The sequence below is a fragment of the Vulpes lagopus genome, chromosome 23 (genome assembly GCF_018345385.1).
Source record: "Vulpes lagopus strain Blue_001 chromosome 23, ASM1834538v1, whole genome shotgun sequence".
NCBI lineage: Eukaryota > Metazoa > Chordata > Mammalia > Carnivora > Canidae > Vulpes > Vulpes lagopus.
In genome coordinates, this window is record NC_054846.1 from 55,360,860 (window position 1) to 55,380,198 (window position 19,339).

General features: G+C 38.4%; 1 protein-coding gene across 4 annotated transcripts in view; it reads left to right on the forward strand.

Moving 5' to 3' along the window:
- ZYG11B (zyg-11 family member B, cell cycle regulator) overlaps nt 1–19,339 on the forward strand; it is an 83,683-nt gene that overhangs the window by 34,570 nt on the left and 29,774 nt on the right. For all 4 annotated transcript variants that reach the window (XM_041738442.1, XM_041738444.1, XM_041738443.1 and 1 more), the window contains 6 exons: nt 1,560–2,314; nt 11,935–12,075; nt 12,965–13,141; nt 14,826–14,890; nt 18,855–18,954; nt 19,214–19,264. In XM_041738442.1, the coding sequence (XP_041594376.1) occupies nt 1,560–2,314; nt 11,935–12,075; nt 12,965–13,141; nt 14,826–14,890; nt 18,855–18,954; nt 19,214–19,264 (1,289 nt within the window). The remainder of the gene's footprint in view (nt 1–1,559; nt 2,315–11,934; nt 12,076–12,964; nt 13,142–14,825; nt 14,891–18,854; nt 18,955–19,213; nt 19,265–19,339) is intronic.

Sequence of the window (19,339 nt, forward strand, 5' to 3'; positions counted from 1 at the left end):
AACTAGCAAGGGTAAATGTCTGGGCTCCCCTCTTGGCATTTGCTGGTGTGGGGGAAGATGAGACCACAATCTTTTCTGTGGTGTTTGCTGAAGTAAAGTAGTTCTTGTCTAGATGTTTTCTGTTTTGCTAAACTGCTTCCTTCTTGATTCTTTAGCTAGAATGAGGAGGTTTTTTTGGAGGTATTTTTTTGTTTGTTCGTTTTTTGTGGGGTTTTTTGGTCTATGCCAGCATTTCTGGGTTACCAGCTTTTTCAACTTTAAGTCTGAGTTATATGGAGCAAGAAAAACTCAGAAACTTCACCACATCATTTTTTGGGTCCTAATGCCCCTAGCTGATCTGCTTTTCTTCTCTCTTTTTAAAAATTAATTAATTAATTTTTAATAAATTTATTTTTTATTGGTGTTCAATTTGCCAACATACAGAATAACACCCAACGCTCATCCCATCAAGTGCCCACCTCATTGCCCGTCACCCAGTCACCCCCACCCCCCGCCCACCTCCCCTTCCACCACCCCTAGTTCATTTCCCAGAGTTAGGAGTCTTTCATGTTCTGTCTCCCTTTCTGATATTTCCCACTCATTCTTTTCTCCTTTCCCCTTTATTCTCTTTCACTATTTTTTATATTCCCCAAATGAATGAGACCATAAAATGTTTGTCCTTCTCCGATTGACTTATTTCACTCAGCATAATACTCTCCAGTTCCATCCACGTCGAAGCAAATGGTGGGTATTTGTCGTTTCTAATGGCTGAGTAATATTCCATTGTATACATAGACCACATCTTCTTTATCCATTCATCTTTCGATGGACACCGAGGCTCCTTCCACAGTTTGGCTGTTACGGACATTGGTGCTATAAATATCGGGGTGCAGGTGTCCTGGCGTTTCATTGCATCTGTATCTTTGGGGTAAATCCCCAACAGTGCAATTGCTGGGTCGTAGGGCAGGTCTAGTTTTAACTCTTTGAGGAACCTCCACACAGTTTTCCAGAGTGTAATCCCCAGATTCAATAGTTTAACACAAAGTATGTTTATACCTAGCTCATGGTACATAAATGCTGCAAGTCCATGGAGGGTTCTGCTCCAGTCACTCTTGGATCCAAGCTGATGGAGGCTCTACTCTCAGAAATCTGTACTGTCTAGAACTCTTTATTTGTCATAGCAGGAAAAGATAGCATAGGAAGTCATGCACTGACTCTCAGGTGCCTTAATCTATAGGCCGTTGGTCAGAACTAGGCATATGGCCCCATCTAACTCCAAGGGTAGGCTGGGAAATGTAGTTGTCTGCATGTCCAGGAAGGCAGGTGGAACTAGATGTTAGTGAATATCTGTACTGTCTACTACAGTCACTTGCGAGCTCTGTGATCTTGGAAAGCCACTTTTCTGAGTCCCAGTTTATTTATCTATAATTTGTAGATAATATTCTAATCTCATGGAATCGTTATTTATATTAAATGAAGTATTGTTATATGGATTTGCTGAAAATGTAAAGTATGCTGGAAATTTTAGCTATTCTTTAATCATTTTTTGAAATTAAAGTGCTGCTTGTATTTTTTTCCAGGTCTACTGAATGATGGAACTGTAGGTATTTTCAGGGGCAACCAGATGCGCTTAAAGCGTGCTTGTATTCGCAAAGCCAAGATCTCTGCTGTTGCTTTCCGGAAAGCCTTCTGCCATCACAAGTTAGTGGAACTTGATGCTACAGGTGTGAATGCAGACATCACGATTACAGACATCATTAGTGGGCTTGGCAGTAACAAATGGATCCAGCAAAATCTCCAGTGCCTAGTGCTGAACTCATTAACTCTCTCCCTCGAAGATCCTTATGAGCGGTGCTTCAGCCGGCTTTCTGGCCTTCGAGCATTAAGCATCACCAATGTTCTCTTTTATAATGAAGACCTGGCTGAAGTTGCCTCATTGCCAAGATTAGAGAGCCTGGATATTTCTAACACCTCGATCACCGACATCACAGCTTTGCTGGCCTGCAAAGACCGACTCAAGTCTCTAACCATGCACCACTTGAAATGTTTAAAAATGACAACTACCCAAATACTGGATGTTGTTCGGGAACTAAAACATCTGAATCATCTTGATATTTCAGATGATAAACAGTTTACATCAGACATAGCTCTTCGCTTACTAGAACAAAAGGACATCCTACCCAACCTCGTCTCCTTAGATGTTTCTGGGAGAAAGCATGTGACAGATAAAGCTGTTGAAGCCTTTATACAACAACGGCCCAGCATGCAGTTTGTAGGTTTGCTGGCCACTGATGCAGGTTACTCTGAAATCCTCACCGGCGAAGGACATTTGAAGGTTAGACTTTAAAAATGTATTATTATATCAGGCTGACCAACGTCTTAGGTGCATAAAGCTACATTAAGCTGCATGTCTAACAACATATGGCACATGTCTGTGAAAGATGGCATTGTATTGTGGAAAAAAACCTTCTTTAGAGTCAGAGAGTCCCAATTAAAATCCTAGCTTACCTGCTTCATGACCCAGACCAAGATATGATGTCACTTTTTGGATTTTCATTTCTTTATTTATAAAACATATTCTATTGCATAGAATTCTTTTAAAGATTAATAATTGTATGTGTAAAGTACAGGTGGTTTAGTAGGCCCTGGATAAATGATAGTTCTCATGATGGTAATATTTCGATATTTTGAACAACTGAAACATGCCATTTCTAATGGATCAGATACACCTTGTTGAATTGATATATATTGAGAAGTCAAGTTCTCCAAGGAGATCTTTTCTGTAAAAATGATGTAATTTTGCTTTTCTTAAGGTTTTCCATGCTTAATGGTTTAAATTCATCTGCTTGGTACTTGGGATTCAAAGATGAAAAAGATACAGGATCTGCCTCCAAGCAGCTTAGTCTGATAGGAGTGATGATGATACAGTCATAAATAAGTATAAAGCCAAAGATCAGTGTAATTGCTGCAAGAGAGTAGGAGAAATTTCTTCTAGCTAGAGAATTTGGGGCTTGATGGAAAAGGTGGTACCTGAGTCAGATCTTAAAGGATAGAATTACGACAAGTTTAAGGAAAAACTAGTATTTTCCTAATATACACTGTATACTCTAAATGCTTTTACATTGATAGGTATTAGCCCCTATTTTATTTTTTATTTTTATTTTTTTATTTTTTGTAAATTTATTTTTTATTGGTGTTCAATTTGCCAACATATAGAATAACACCCAGTGCTCATCCCATCAAGTGCCCCCCTCAGTACCCGTCATCCATTCACCCCCCACCCCCCGCCTGCCCTCCTCCCCTTCCACCACCCCTAGTTTGTTTCCCAGAGTTAGGAGTCTCTCGTGTTCTGTCTCCCTTTCTGATATTTCCCACTCATTTTTTCTCCTTTCCCCTTTATTCCCTTTTACTATTTTTTATATTCCCCAAATGAATGAGACCATAAAATGTTTGTCTTTCTCCAACTGACTTATTTCACTCATCATAATACCCTCCAGTTCCATCCACATCAAAGCAAATGGTGGGTATTTGTCGTTTCTTTTTTTTTTTAATAATAAATTTATTTTTTATTGGTGTTCAATTTGCCAACATACAGAATAATGCCCAGTGCTCATCCTGTCAAGTGCCCCCCTCAGTGCCCATCACCCATTCACCCCCACCCCCCACCCTCCTCCCCTTCCATCACCCCTAGTTCGTTTCCCAGAGTTAGGAGTCTTTATGTTCTGTCTCTCTTTCTGATATTTCATACCCATTTCTCCTTTCCCTTCTATTCCCTTTCACTATTATTTATATTCCCCAAATGAATGAGACCATAAAATGTTTGTCCTTCTCCGATTGACTTATTTCACTCAGCATAATACCCTCCAGTTCCATCCACGTTGAAGCAAATGGTGGGGATTTGTCATTTCTAATGGCTGAGTAATATTCCATTGTATACATAAACCACATCTTCTTTATCCATTCATCTTTTGATGGACACCGAGGCTCCTTCCACAGTTTGGCTATTGTGGACATTGGTGCTATAAACATTGGGGTGCAGGTGTTCAGGAGTTTCACTGCATCTGTATCTTTGGGGTAAATCCCCAGCAGTGCAATTGCTGGATCGTAGTAGCCCCCATTTTATAGATGAAAAACATAGACTCAGAAATTTGATGATCTACGGGACGCCTGGGTGACTCAGTGGTTGAGCATCTGCTTTTGGCTCAGGGTGTGATCCCAGGGTCCTGGGATTGAGTCCCACATCAGGCTCCCTGTGAGGAGCCTGCTTCTCCCTCCACCTGTGTCTCTGCATCTCTCTCTCTGTCTCTCTCTCTCTCTCTGTCTCTCATGAATAAATAAATGAAATCTTTAAAAAGAAATTTGACAATTTACGGTTAATTAGAGCGAACATTTGGGTTTACATCTAATTCCAGAGCCCCATTTTCCCCCCTACTACCTACACTGCTTGAGCAGACGCATCCTTTGATCCTGCCCTGAGCAGAGTCAGGGATGGCCTAGAAGTAGATATTGTGACCCACATGGTATCTTTTTTTGAGTAATCATAACTGACTCAAAAAAGAAGAAAAGGTTAGTTGTAAATATAAACATCTCAGTTCTTAGGTTATTTGTAACCTTAGAAATAGAATGTAGAAAAAATAGAATGTAGAAAATGATTTTGAGTTACTCTTTTTTATTCATTCAATATTTTATCAAGTGAGTGTGCAGTGGGCACTGTGCTGGGCACAGGGATTTGATAGTGAGGCTAAACAGGCATGATTTTGTCCTCATGGAGCCTGTAATTTAGAGAGAGTCAATCAATCAAATGCCATGTGCCAATAGTGTATGTGCTTTAAATATGTACACACATATAATACATTTAAATATACATTACATACACATATATTTATGAATATTATAGATACATACCTGTATATATATGCTTTAAACTGTATTGTGCTAACAATCTAGAAGATACACAATATTGTATTTGAGAATGTTTAATAGACTTAATTTAAGGCTTCTCTGAAGAATTGATGAATGAGTGGAGATCTTAAGGGTGAGTAGCTTGGTAGAGAACATTCCAGGCAGAGAGGATAATATATACAAAAATATGTGTGGTAGGAAGGAACATGGCATATCCAAGGAACTGAAAGAAAGGGCACTGTAGCTAGAGCTCAACCGTAGGAAGTCAAAGAGCAATGAGATGGGGCTGGAAAAGTAGATACCAGGGCCAGGCTTGAAGGTTGCATAAGCCAGGTGCAGGGCAAAAAGAAGTGTCAGGACCTTACTTAACAACTTGTTATTGAACAAGACAGTTTTTTTTAGCATAGGGCTTGTTGATGAAAGTATAAAAATGTAAATTGTAATGTTACTTAACTGCCTAACAAATTGGTCTAGTAGTAAAGAATTATAAATATTTTTTTTTTTTAATTTTTATTTATGATAGAGAGAGAGAGAGAGGCAGAGACACAGGCAGAGGGAGAAGCAGGCTCCATGCACCGGGAGCCTGATGTGGGACTCGATCCCGGGTCTCCAGGATCGCGCCCTGGGCCAAAGGCAGGCGCCAAACCGCTGCGCCACCCAGGGATCCCCAAGAATTATAAATATTAAAAGGGGAAGAAATCCTTGTGTGCTGGGAGTTGAGGGAGAATTTCCCAGAAGCGGTGATCTTGACCTTCATCCTGAAAGATAAAAGGAATGTGTCCCTGGTATGTTACGCTAAATAATGGTTTCAAGGTAAAGATCCTGTAATAGGTATGATCCCAGAAGCAATACAGTTTTTGCTGATTTCTTCTTACAGCCAACAAACCCTCCACTGAATTAGCCTAAGTTACAAAATTGAGGCTAGTAAGACATCTGTATTCCACAATGCCTCTGTGAAACAAGTTTGATTTCACAAATGGAACTGTTACTGGTTTGAAGTCTTGGCAATATGAAACACCGACTTTATTTGCTATCATTATCTAGTTTATACCTCTGTAAACATTGAAGTAGTGATTCTCAACCTAGACTACAATTAAAATCACCTAGGGTGTAATTATGTGAGATGACAGATATGTTAACCAACCTTATCATGGTAGTCATTTTGCAACATATACATGTATCAAATCATCATGTTGTACATCTTAAGCTTACATAATGTCATATGTCAATTATATCTTGATTAAGCAAGGGGAAATATCTGTCTATCTATTTATTTATTTACTTTTAAGATTTTATTTTTAGGTTAACTCTACCCCCACTGTGAAGCTCAAACTCACAATGCCAGGATCAAGAGTCACATGCTCTAGGGGCACCTGGGTGGCTCAGAAGGTTAAGCCTCCGACTTTTGATTTCATCTGAGGTCATGGTCTCCAGGTTGTAGGATGGAGCCTCATATGGGGTTTCACTGGATGTAGGATTCTTTCTCTGCCCCCTCCCTCCTCTCCCATTCTCTCTCCTCCCCACCTCCCACCAAAAAAAGAGTTACATGCTCTACCAACTGAGGCAGCCACACACCCTTGGGAATATTTTTTAGTTAAATCACATGTGGAGCTTGAACAATTAAATCAGAACCACGGGGAGGTGGGACTTAGTCATCAGTATTTTTTAAATCTCCTTAGGTGATTACAATATTCAGCCAATGTTGAGAATCATTGTTTAAAAAAACAAGTTTTTTTTGTTTTTTTTTTTTAAAGAAGATCGTTCGGGGCACCTGACTGACTCAGTTGGAAGAACATGTAACTCTTGATCTTAGGGTTGTGAGTTTGAGCTCCACATTGGGTGTAGAGATTACTAAAAAAACAAAACCTAAACTTAAAAAGAGATCATTGGAACTTTCCCTGTTCAACCTATATACAAAAATCGATGTTCCTTTTAAATCATTTAACAACTGATTTGAGAATGAAAAATAGTCATGTTAAGGGAGGAGAGCTGAGATTTCCACATCTCCTTTTTAAAAATCATCCAGTTTAGCAAAATTGTTGAAATTGTCTGAAATGATTGTCTTAGTATTGTAATGCTTTTAATTAGTTGAGGAGGCACTTGAGTGGCAGTTAAGTGTCAGAGTCTTGGTTTTGGCTCAGGTTGTGATCTCAGGGTCATGAAATCAATCCCCTTCCGCCCCCAGCCTCCAAATCTGGCTGTGCGGTCAGTGCAGAGTCCACTTGGGTTTCTTTCCATCTCTCTCTGCATCACCCCCTCCTCAATAAATAAATAAGTAAATCTAAAAAAAAAAAAAGGTACTTGAGGATGGGTTTTTGGTTTTATATGCCTTGGTATTTTAGGCCACACTAAGGAATTCAGAAAGAGAGACACTGTGACTTCCCAGTATTTCAGTTTTCCTCAGTATATTAAATATTAACAAGGCTTAATTTAAAGAAGAGGGAAAGAATCTTAAGCAGAATCTGTGCTGAGCATGGAGCTCAACACAGGACTCGATTTCATGACCCCAAGATCATGACCTAAATCAAAACCATGAATTGGATATTTAACTGACTGGGCCACACAGGTGCCCCATCTCTGTTTTAAATTGTTTGCAGTAAGTAGTACATGCAGGTACTTGTTTTTTTTTTTTTAACATCTAGCATATGAAATTGGTTGAAGATACTTGTAATTTGAGGAGCCAGACTACTTTTTTTTTTAAGATTGTATTTATTTATTCATGAGAGACAGCGAGATACAGAGACACAGGCAGAGGGAGAATACTGGGGGGTCACAGTGTCTCTCTTTCCTGAGTTCCTTAGTGTGGCCTAAAACTCGATCCCGGGACTCCAGGATCACGCCCTGGGCTGAAGGCAGATGCTCGACCGCTGAGCCACCCAGGTGTCCTGTGGAGCCAGACTACTTGATGTGAGGGTTTATAACTGGCTAGAGAAGTATTGATCACTGAATAAAACATATATGCAATGAAATTTGTTTAGAGTAATTAACATTCCAGTAACAAAACTTCTTTAATTTTATATTCAAAGATAACTTGAGACTGTATTTTATATAGATATTATAAAGCAGTTGAATCAACCAAATATGGGTAAATGAAGGCTTACAGAGATCATTGTTAAACATTTTCCCTCTTACAATCTTTTTTATTTCACATAATCTTTCAGTGTCTTTACAAATATAAGAAAATCTAAGAAAAAGTTCAGGATAATTCAAAAAGAACTGAACACTTGGGAAATTTTTATTATTCAATAATAATAATATGCTTACAATGTGAATACATAATCAAGACCAATATGTATGTATGTATATTTCACATAGGTTTTTGTTTTAAAATATTTATTTATTTATTTATATTAGAGCATGAGCAGGTGGAGGAGCAGAGGGGGAATGAGGAGGAAAGAATCTTTAGCAGACTCTGTGCTGAGCAAGGAGTCCCACTTAGGGCTCCATCCCATGACCCTGAGATCATGACCTGAGCCAAAACCAAGAGTCAGATGCTTAACTGATTGAGCCACCTAGGTGCCCCTATTTCACATAATTTAAAAGGCATTTGTCAAGAAGCATCCATTGTTCTGCCCTCAGGGAGAGAAGATGCTTTGCAGTTCAAGTGACCGCTAGTTATTTTTCTCACAGCCAGGCAGCACCCAGTTAGTAGTTGGTGTGTGAACATAAGAATGATTATTGTCTAGGCTAGGATGTGGGTGTCTGCCTGAGGGCATAGCATTTCAGGGCTGACTTCGCTGGGCACTGAGTTTTCGTAGTACATTGACCTGGTCCTTGAACAGCCGTACACCCAGTACCAGCTTAATTTACCCCACTCAGTCAGCTTCTGCAGTTGTTACAAGGGTGACATGTGTTAGCTATTTGAGTGAGGAGAAACAGAAGAATGGTCACAGATTGTTTCAAAATATATATTTCTTTTTAAAAAAAGAAACTTCCATTGTTATTTCTACAATCTTACATATGCTTTTTAATATGTGCTCTTGTGTCAGTTGGCACACATCTGTACTGTAGTCTGAGTCTTCCAATTTAGAGATTATATCTCTGAATGACAGGTTTCTTTTTGTTGTTGTTTTTGCATTTTTAACCTTCTTATAAATAAGACAATTGCTAAGATCATAAACAACAAATGTGTAGCTTAAGAAGTACAAATAAAGATACACTTAGGTGGTATAGTCAATTAAGCATCTGACTTGATTTTTTCTGCTCAGGTCATGATCTCAGGGTTTGAGATTGAGCCCCCATGGCGTGGGGCCCACATTCAGCATGAAGCCTGCTTAAGATTTTCCTTCTCCCTCTGTCCCTTACCTCCCGCCTCAAAAAAAGAATTGGCAAATAAGATGAACACATTTGAGGCTGTTACTCAGGTTAATAAATAGAACGTTCAGCTGCCCTAAAGTTCCTCCACATGCCCCATCTTGATCACAGCTCTCTCTTCCAAAAAAGTACTTCTGTCCTGATATTAATAATAATCATGTCTTGCTTTTTAAATAGATTTATGACCCATCTGTTTATCTCTAGGCATTTATTTAGTTAATCTTGCTTATTTTTCAAAATTGTATGTCTTTTGAATATCCTTTAATTTACAGATTCCCTTTCCATTCCTTCTTTTCCTTATAATTTGTCTATTAAAGAATCCAGCCCGGGACTCCTGGATGGCTCAGCAGTTGAGCACCTGCCTTTGGCTCAGGGTGTGATCTTGGGGTCCCGGAATCGAGTCCCACATCAGGCTCACTGCAGGGAGCCTGCTTCTCCCTCTGCCTGTGTCTCTGCCTTTCTCTCTCTCTCTCTGTCTCTCATGAATAAATAAATAAATCTTAAAAAAAAATCCAGCATTTTGACTTGTAGACTTTGTCTCAGTCTGGATATTCTTTATTATTATTATTATTATTATCATTATTATTATTATTATTATTTAAAATAATCTCTACACGCAGTGAGGAGTTTGAACTTAGAACCCTGAGATCAAGAGTCGCATGCTTTCCCAACGGAGCCAGCCCCTGGATATTCCTTTTTTTTTTTTTTTTTTTTTTTTAGAGATTTTATTTATTTATTCATGAGAGACACAGAGGGAGAGACAGAGACACAGGCAGAGGGAGAAGCAGGCTCCATGCAGGGAGCTGATAGAGGATTTGATCCCGGGACTCCAGGATCATGCCCTGGGCTGAAGGCAGGCGCTAAACCGCTGAGCCACCCAAGGATCCCCACCCCCTGGATATTCCTGATTGTATACTCATGATTCATGTTTCTGTGTCTTTGTATTTTCTTCAAATTAGTAGCTAGATTTGGAGGCTTAATTAAGACTCATATTTGATCACTTTGGCAGCTCTCTTAGGTATTGTGCTCTTTCAGTAAGGAAGTACATAATGTATGGTTGTTTTTTTTATTCTGTGATGTTAGTGGTTGTTGACACTAGTTCCATTAATTCATTAGAGATCAGTGGTGAGGGATCCCTGGGTGGCGCAGTGGTTTAGCGCCTGCCTTTGGCCCAGGGCGCGATCCTGGAGACCCGGGATCGAATCCCACGTCGGGCTCTTGGTGCATGGAGCCTGCTTCTCCCTCTGCCTGTGTCTCTGCCTCTCTCTCTCTCTGTGTGACTATCATAAATAAATAAAAATTAAAAACAAACAAAAAGAGATCAGTGGTGATATTCTAATAATTTATTTTTTCACTTTCTAGTTGGATTACATTTACGGAAAGTCACTCTCCATTATGTACATTTGGTTACTCAGTACTATGTGAACCACAATTTTAAGATAAATGTATGAATCTGTGAAATGGGACATTCCTTAGATAGACCTAATTTTTTTTAAAATATTTTATTTGTTTATTCATGAGAGACACATACACAGAGAGAGAGAGAGAGAGGCAGAGACACAGGCAGAGGGAGAAGCAGGCTCCACGCACGAGCCCGATGTGGGACTCCGTCCTGGGCTGAAGTCGGCACTAAACCACTGAGCCACCCGGCTGCCCGATAGACCTAATTTTGAACAGAATTTCTTCTTTTTTCTTCTTTCTTTCTTTCTTTCTTTCTTTCTTTCTTTCTTTCTTTCTTTCTTTCTTCCTTCCTTCCTTCCTTCCTTCCTTCCTTTCTTTCTTTCTTTCTTTCTTTCTTCTCTTTCTCTTTTTTTCTTTCTTCTCTTTCTCTCTTTCTTTTTTTCTTTTCTTTTTTCTTTTTTTCTTTTTTTCTTTTCTTTCTTGTAAACACTACAGCCAATGTGGGGCTTAAAACTCAAAACTGAGATCAAGAGTCATGCTCTACCTGAACAGCCTGGGGTCCCTGAACAGAATCTTGATGCTGGATGGGAGCTAGATAAATCTGGGGGAATTAATTAACAGTTATTTGATGAATATTTAATGAGTGATTATTCTGAACCACAGATATTGCTAATTGTTCTGGTACAGTGGTGAGTGGGTCAGTTGAGTGGGGGGGGGATTATGATAATGGTTATGAAGGAGATGTTTCAGGGGACCTGATTTAGATTGGTGGGTCAGAGAGAGAAGGCTTCTCTAAAGAAGTGTCATTTCATTTGAATTGGGAAGAATGAGTAGATTAGTCAGAGAGAGGAAGGTTTCAGTCAGAGAGGGTTGTTACATATAATGGCCTTTAAAAACAAACATACAATGGCCTTTTGCTGGGAAAGAGCTTGGTTTATTGAAAGATCAGGGAAAAAAGGCCAGTGTAGCTTTAATATGAGTTAAGGGGAATTAAGGAGTTACCTTGAGACAGATGAGAGCCTAATCATGTGGTAAGGCTGTGAAATATCTTAAGATTTTCTTTAGGTAAAAAAAAAAAAAAAAAAAGAATTTCTTTAGGTGCAGTATAGAAAATGTTACTTACAAGCTTATAGCCGTGTCTAAGCCTATCTAACATACATCTCTTTAGCATATGTATACCTTGATAGGATGACTATTCTGGGTGGGTTGAAAAAGTAATCATTCCCATTTGTTTCAAGCCTTACATAGCTATTCTGGATGCCATCTATACACATAGAGAAAGAGAAAGTTAGAAGGCAGAAGAAATCCTAAAAGCTAATCTTCTGGCTGTGTTCAAAGGTGTCTGGAGAAGCCAATGAAACTCAAATTGCAGAAGCATTGAAGCGGTACAGTGAACGGGCATTCTTCGTCCGGGAAGCTCTATTTCACCTTTTTAGCCTGACTCATGTGATGGAAAAAACAAAGCCAGAAATTTTAAAGGTAAGAATAAGAAACTGGATATGAAAATTTTGAAATTATTTCCCTAGATACACATGATGGCTTTGTGAAGAAAATCAGTGAAAATTTGAATTTAGTCTTCTGCTTTTTTTTGATAATGAGATTGATGATGTATGATTTCAGTTGTTAACCATAAACGAGAGAGAAGATAGTTGTATAGTGTTATTAACGTTTTATAGTAGTCTCAGTAAGCAATATAAATGCGTTCCACTTCATATTTACCTAAAACCAGTGACCACTGTGATTTTTTTTTTTTTTCACCATTTACAGTAGAAAATGGAGGTATTAGGACTGGAATCATGGTGCTGCATTCTATTGCTTCCATATAGACTTTTAAAAGAAGTATAATATTGGAATTCCATAAGGTACCTTCCCATGCTGCTTATGACCCACCTGTGCTTTCATAATTAATTCATGATATTTCCCAATTAAAATCTTTTAACCAAGATAGCTTTTAAAGGGCAGGAAAGGAAGATTCTTAATTTTTGTTGATTGCTTAGGGCCGTGTTTATCAGAATGTGGTCCTGGAATATTATTTATTTTTAAAAGCATATTTGTGAATCCCACTCTGAGAAATTTAGATTCAGTAGGACTGGATGAGGTACAGGAATTTGCATGTTTAATAATCCCCCAAGATAATCCTAATACACATTTGAAACCAGTGAATGTAGTAGGACTGTATTATATTTGATGCCTCATTTAGTGTGCACAATACTCCCAAGAAATAGTTTTATTTTTTATTTTACAAATTGTGTACCTAAAGATCTTTGAGGTTAAATAACAGTAAGTTAGTGGCAGAGCCAGAAGTGACTTAACCACCCTGTTATCTTGTATTAATAGTGTGAATAAAGAGAACTAATTTTTTTTCCAGCTTGTGGTTACTGGGATGAGAAACCACCCCATGAATTTGCCAGTACAACTTGCTGCAAGTGCCTGTGTGTTTAACTTAACTAAGCAGGATCTTGCTGCAGGAATGCCTGTCCGACTCCTGGCTGATGTGACCCATTTGCTGCTCAAAGCCATGGAACATTTTCCCAATCACCAGCAGGTAAGCATGTGGGGATTCCTATTCACATAGTCCTTTTAGTGTCCCCTACCCATCCTGTCCCATCCTCCATTATAGTTGAATTTAGTAGACCAAGGCTGGAAATTCAAATGCCTTTGCAGGGTTGTAAAGTAATAATTTTATGGTATGACTGAGTATAGGAAAACAGATAAGTAGAAAAGTAAAGAATATACTTCCTGCCTAAAAGTATTTAAATCCAAATGTTGGTGGGAAATAGTGCAAACCATAAAAAAAGCTCATCTTCCACCTCAATCTTGAGGTTGTGGTACTTTCAGCAAATAGCCATAGCACATCTTTTCTGGGTCAGGCACTATCGAGTACTGGGATACAGAAATGAGCAAGACGTGAATTTTCTACTTCTAGCTGTATGGTACTACATAACCTGTTCTATCCTCAGGATGAAAACTAAAAATGCTGCTTGAATTATATTTTTATTTTTAAAAATATTTTATTTATTTATTCATGAGAGGCAGAGAAGAGAGAGAGAGAGAGAGAGAGAGAAAGGCAGAGACACAGGGAGAGGGAGAAGCAGGCCCCAAGCAGGGAAGCCTGATGCGGGACTCGATTCCAGGACCTCAGGATTACGCCCTGGGCTGAAGGCAGGCGCTAAACTGCTGAGCCGCCCAGGGATCCCCCAAATTATATTTTTAATTCTAAACTTAGCATCCAATTGGCAAATTAATAAAAAATAGAGGCCAAAAACCAACTGAAAATGGCAATCTAGATTGATGAGTGGATCATTAAAGCCAGCTTCCCTCTTGAGGGTAGTTTGCCAAACTGGATGAACTTTAAGCTTTTATTTTTTTTTGGTTGGTTTTTAAAAAGATATTTTTTTAATTTTAATTTCAATTTTTATTTTTATTTTAAATCTTTTATTTATTTATTCATGAGAGACACACACAGAGAGGCAGAGATATAGGCAGATGAAGAAACAGGCTCCTCGATCCCTGGACCTGGGATCACGCCCTGAGCTGAAGGCAGATGCTCAACTACTGAGCCATCCAGGTGTCCCTAAAGATTTATTTATTTGAGAGAGAGTGAGCATGTGCATGTACAAGTGGGGGAAGGGGCAGAGGGAGAGAGAGAGAGAGAACCTCAAGTAGACTCCCAGCTGAGAGTGCAGTCGACAGGGGGCTTGATCCCAGGACCCTGAGACAAGTGGATAGAGGACAAAGCAGGACCCACTCAAAGACCACCAGAAGGGAAGGAGATAAGCTGATATTTTATTTATTATCCTGTCTCATCAAATAGAAAAGACAAAGAATATGTGCAAGTAAACTTATATGGGTCCAGTAGAAGTCAATCTTTCAATAGTAGGTAGGCAGAACAAAATATGTAAGAAATTATTGGTGTTTCATCACTGATCTTCTTTTTTTTATAAAAGGCTACCCCCTAGTTAAAAAATACCAAAACAGGGTAGCCTTTAAACAGCGGTTTAGAGCCTGCCTTTCGTCCGGGACATGATCCTGGAGTCCTAGGATCAAGTCCCACATCAGGCTCCCTGTGTGGAGCCTGCTTCTCCCTCTACCTGTGTCTCTGCGCACCTCCCCCCACCCCGTGTGTGTCTCTCATGAATAAGTAAATAAAATCTTAAAAAAAACAAAAACAATAAAACCCACAAAACAGTATTTTATTCAGGATTTTTTTTCTCCTTTTGGTTCTTTAGTTGCAGAAGAATTGCCTCCTTTCACTTTGCAGTGACCGGATCCTTCAAGATGTTCCATTCAACAGGCAAGTGATAGCCCTAGAACTTAAAATGGGGCAAAACAGAACTATGTCTTGGGCCATTTCTTACCAGTTGGCATATTTTTGGTGTCTCAGGTCCACAATTAATCAAGTGGGTGGGATTCTGCATTACCTTAGAGAATACTGACTATTTTCTTTAATTTAGTGCTTTGACATTCCTGATAGCAGATTGACCCCTGTTTTCATAGCCCTTTGCCTAAAAATTTATATTACAGTTTTTAGAATATCCACACACTATTGTAGGCTAAAGAAACTGAGGCATATAGAGTCAATGTCAGTGCCCACAGTTTTGTGTCTAGTAACTACAAGGCTAGAAAGACTCAAGTCTTCTAGTTCTAGGTCCAGTGTCATTTCTCTGTATCATACCTCTTATTATTACTGTTATTTGATACTGAATTATAGAAGAAAAATTTTAAATGGAGGTTAAGGGAGGCTATGTAGCTGGATTCACGTAAGTATAAAGTGTTCTTCCCTTGTCTAAGATGTGATTTGAGAGCTAAAAGGGATTTTTGTCATCTTACTAGTTTAAATGTAATTTTTAATGATGGTATTAAAAAATATGACTTACCGAAAAGTGTATTTCTCAAGCAGCAATTTTACTGTGATTTATTTGGGTAACAATACACTGTTAGCTGACACAGCTGAGGAATGAAGTATTTTGTTTACTATTTACTATTTGAAATAAATAGTTTGGATAAAAATATAACTACATATATCTCATGCAGGTTACGAATTTTATTTTATAAATACTGAGCATCTGTACTGGTTACATGAAATTATATGTAGGAAAGACATAGTCACTCTCCTAAAGAAACTTGTCAACTAATCTAGGGGTTGACAAACTTTTTAAAGGGTTAACTAATAATATTTTGGGCTTATTAGCCATAGAGTCTCTGTTGCAACTACTTAACTCTGCCATTGTACCTCCAAAACAGTAGATGAAGTTTATATAAACAAATGGTTTTACTATGTTCCAATAAAACTTTAGAAGAGAGGCAGCTGGCCCCACAGCTATAAAATCACTATATGTAGGCTGTGGTTTACTTACCTCTGATATAGCCAATACACTCTGCTAGATTTGAGCTTTTTTGTGGTCAGAGACTGTGATTGGTTAATCTCTTTGTCTCTAGTGCTTAAGTGGATGTTTGATGGATGAATGAATGAAAAATGAGTATGACAGAAGACAGAATTTTTCATAGAAGAGGATGACACAATGCATTGGGCCCCCAAACGAGGAGGGAAAGATTTCATCTGATTGGTGATCATTAAAGATTTCATGTTAGTGACGGCATTTGAGATAATAAAGATTACAACTAACCTGTATAAAGCACTTCCTATTGCCAAGCACTGTGCTAAGTGTTTTATATATGCTTATTCAGTCCATACAACAGTCCTGTGAAATTGTTACTCTTGTAGTCTTCATTTTATAGATGAAGAAACAGAGACACAGAGAGGTTTAGTAATTCTCCAGGTGATAAAATAGGAAGTACCGAGTTTAGATTTAAATCAAGAATGACTTTAGAACCTCTACTTTTTACATCCCTGCTGTGTTGCTCTGAAGATGAGGGCTGGTTGAATTGTTTAATGTTATAGGAACTGCACCATTATAGGCACAGAGGAAGTTAATAATAATACTAGAAAAAAAAACCTTCATCAAAATCTTGGTATGTGCTAAGTTCTGTATTAAGTTTTATGTGTAATATTACTTAATCCTCACAACAATCCTATTGAATAGATCTTACTATTTTACAGATGAGAAAATTGAAGTTCAGAGAGATTAAGGAAATTGCCCCAGGTTCCTAAAGTTAGTAAGTGGTAGAAGTGATATTTAAAACTGGACTGTCTCCAGAGTGTGTGATGTTCTTAAGGACTTTCCTGCATTGCTTCTTGTGATAAAATAATGTATTTTATTATTATCAACAACATTAGGTAGAACTAGAATTCAAACCCCAAAATACAAGAAGCTTCAGAATCTGTGCTCTTAACAGTCAGACTATCTTAATCATAATTGTGGGCAATCCATTTTGCAGTAAGTACAGGGTAGGCAGGCAGGAAAAAAGTTTGAAAGTACCGGCCCATTGTTAGAGTCCAAAAATACTGTGATTTCAGGAATGACATCCTACCTAAATTCTCTGACAGATTTATATATTACTACTGTGTGGGCACAGATTGAAGGGAAAACAGTAGAGGCAGAATGGCTCCTTAGGAATCTAATGTAAAAGAATCTGAGGTGGCTTTGAGACTAGAAAGGAGGTAATAGTAAATTTGAGGAAATTTGCAGAGGAGTAATTTATATTTCTCTAATTCAGCCAACATATATTAATACCATCCATGTATAAAGCTCTCTATTGGGTTCTTGGTACGAGTGCTGAATAAGATATGGTCCTTTACCTCAAGGAACTCATGGGCCAGTGGGGGATTCAGGTGGGGCTACAGATAATTACAGCTCTCTGACAGAGTTACATAAAAATGCTAAGGAGCAGTGAGAAAGCAGTGATAAACTTGTCAAGGAAAGCTTCTCAGAGGAAGTGATATTTGAGCCAAGTCTTGAAAGATGAAATTATGGATAAGACAATTAGATACATTCCTTGGTGTCATCCTGATTTCTCTCCTTATCTCATACACTGCATTCAGTCCTTTGACAAATCCAGCTGTCTTCAAAATATATCATGAATTTCAACCATTTCTCTTCATTTCTGTTTCCACCACTTGGACTAGACTAAAAGTGATTTCTCTCCTAAATTATTGTGGTAGCCTCTGAACTGCTCTCTTTGCTTCTTTCTTTGCCCTCTTCAAGTTTATTTTAAACACAGCTAATAGAATAATCCTATTAAAAACATAAGTCAGTTCATGCCATATATCTGCTCAGAATCTTTCTATGGCTTTCTGTCTCCCAAGTAAAAGCTAATTCTTTACAAAGACTCTATGACCTGGCTTCACTTTTACCTCTGACCTCATCTCTTAGTACTACTCTTGTTCCCTCTGCTCTGGTTCTCACTGGCTTCCATGCTATTTCTCAGAACCTTCAGACATACTCCCATTCAGGGTCTCTTATGTCTCTGTCTGCTTAGAATGCTTTCCCCTAGATAGCCACATGGCCAGCTCTCTTACTTCTCAGAAGTTTCGGTGAGGCATTGCCTAGTCACGTTACCTAAAACTCAACATTTCTTTTTTTTTTTTTTAACTCAACACTTCATATCCTCTCTTTACCTGCTTAATTTTTTTTCTCTATAGCATATACCACATATATTACTTACTTGTTAGATTTATTATCTGTCTTCCATACTAAGCTGTATGAGAGTAGAGAGGTTTTCTTTTTTTTTTTTTTAATTTTTTTTATTTTTTATTATTATTATTATTTATGATAGTCATACAGAGAGAGAGAGAGAGGCAGAGACACAGGCAGAGGGAGAAGCAGGCTCCATGCACCGGGAGCCTGACGTGGGACTCGATCCCGGGTCTCCAGGATCGCGCCCTGGGCCAAAGGCAGGCACCAAACCGCTGCGCCACCCAGGGATCCCAGTAGAGAGGTTTTTGTGTTTTGTTCACTACTCTGTCTCTAGTGTCAGGAACACTATCTGGCACAAAGCAGGGACTCGATAAATCTGAATGAATAAATGAATATTTCTATTGTGATAGGTACTATAAGGACCCAGAAAATAATACAATATAGAAATTACTATAGAATAGAAATATGTTAAAATTCTAGAAGATAAATGCCAGATAGTTTTAATCATATTTCCCAAAATCTTGTTGCTTTACAAAATGTCAGAATTAACAGTGAGGCACCATCTCCAAAACACTCAAGTATAATTGTTATTCTTTATTGGTTAAGAGGAAATTCCACTTTCTTTTTACCTACTTAAATTGTAGCATCAGTTCCCAGCTAGAGCTATGAAACTGCCTGTACCTCCAGGATCCATTCATGAAACCCTTTGTGTATTTTCAGGTTTGAAGCAGCCAAGCTTGTCATGCAGTGGCTCTGCAACCATGAAGATCAAAACATGCAAAGGATGGCAGTTGCTATCATTTCCATCTTGGCTGCCAAGGTACCTGAACTCCTATTATTGAACAATTTTCTATAGGCAACGATTTCCTGTTAACAATTACTATTTTCCTCAAAATCTATGTGCAGGAAAAGTTAGTAAGCGTTTTTGCCAGCCTGTTTATTCAAGCTCCATTCAATATTGCAGAATTCCATGTTGATCAGAGATTTTAGTTTGACCTTTGGAGTCTGTTACAGTGAATGGTATTAAAGTCACGCTAGTGAGTTCTTGGACATTTACTTTGTCTTTTGCTTGCTTTCAGCTTTCTACAGAACAAACTGCACAGCTTGGTGCTGAGCTCTTCATTGTCAGGGTAAGTCTATTATCTCCTGTGCAGACCACTAGACAGTTTTCATTTTCATTGTTTTCAGGTAGTATTGTGTATCTT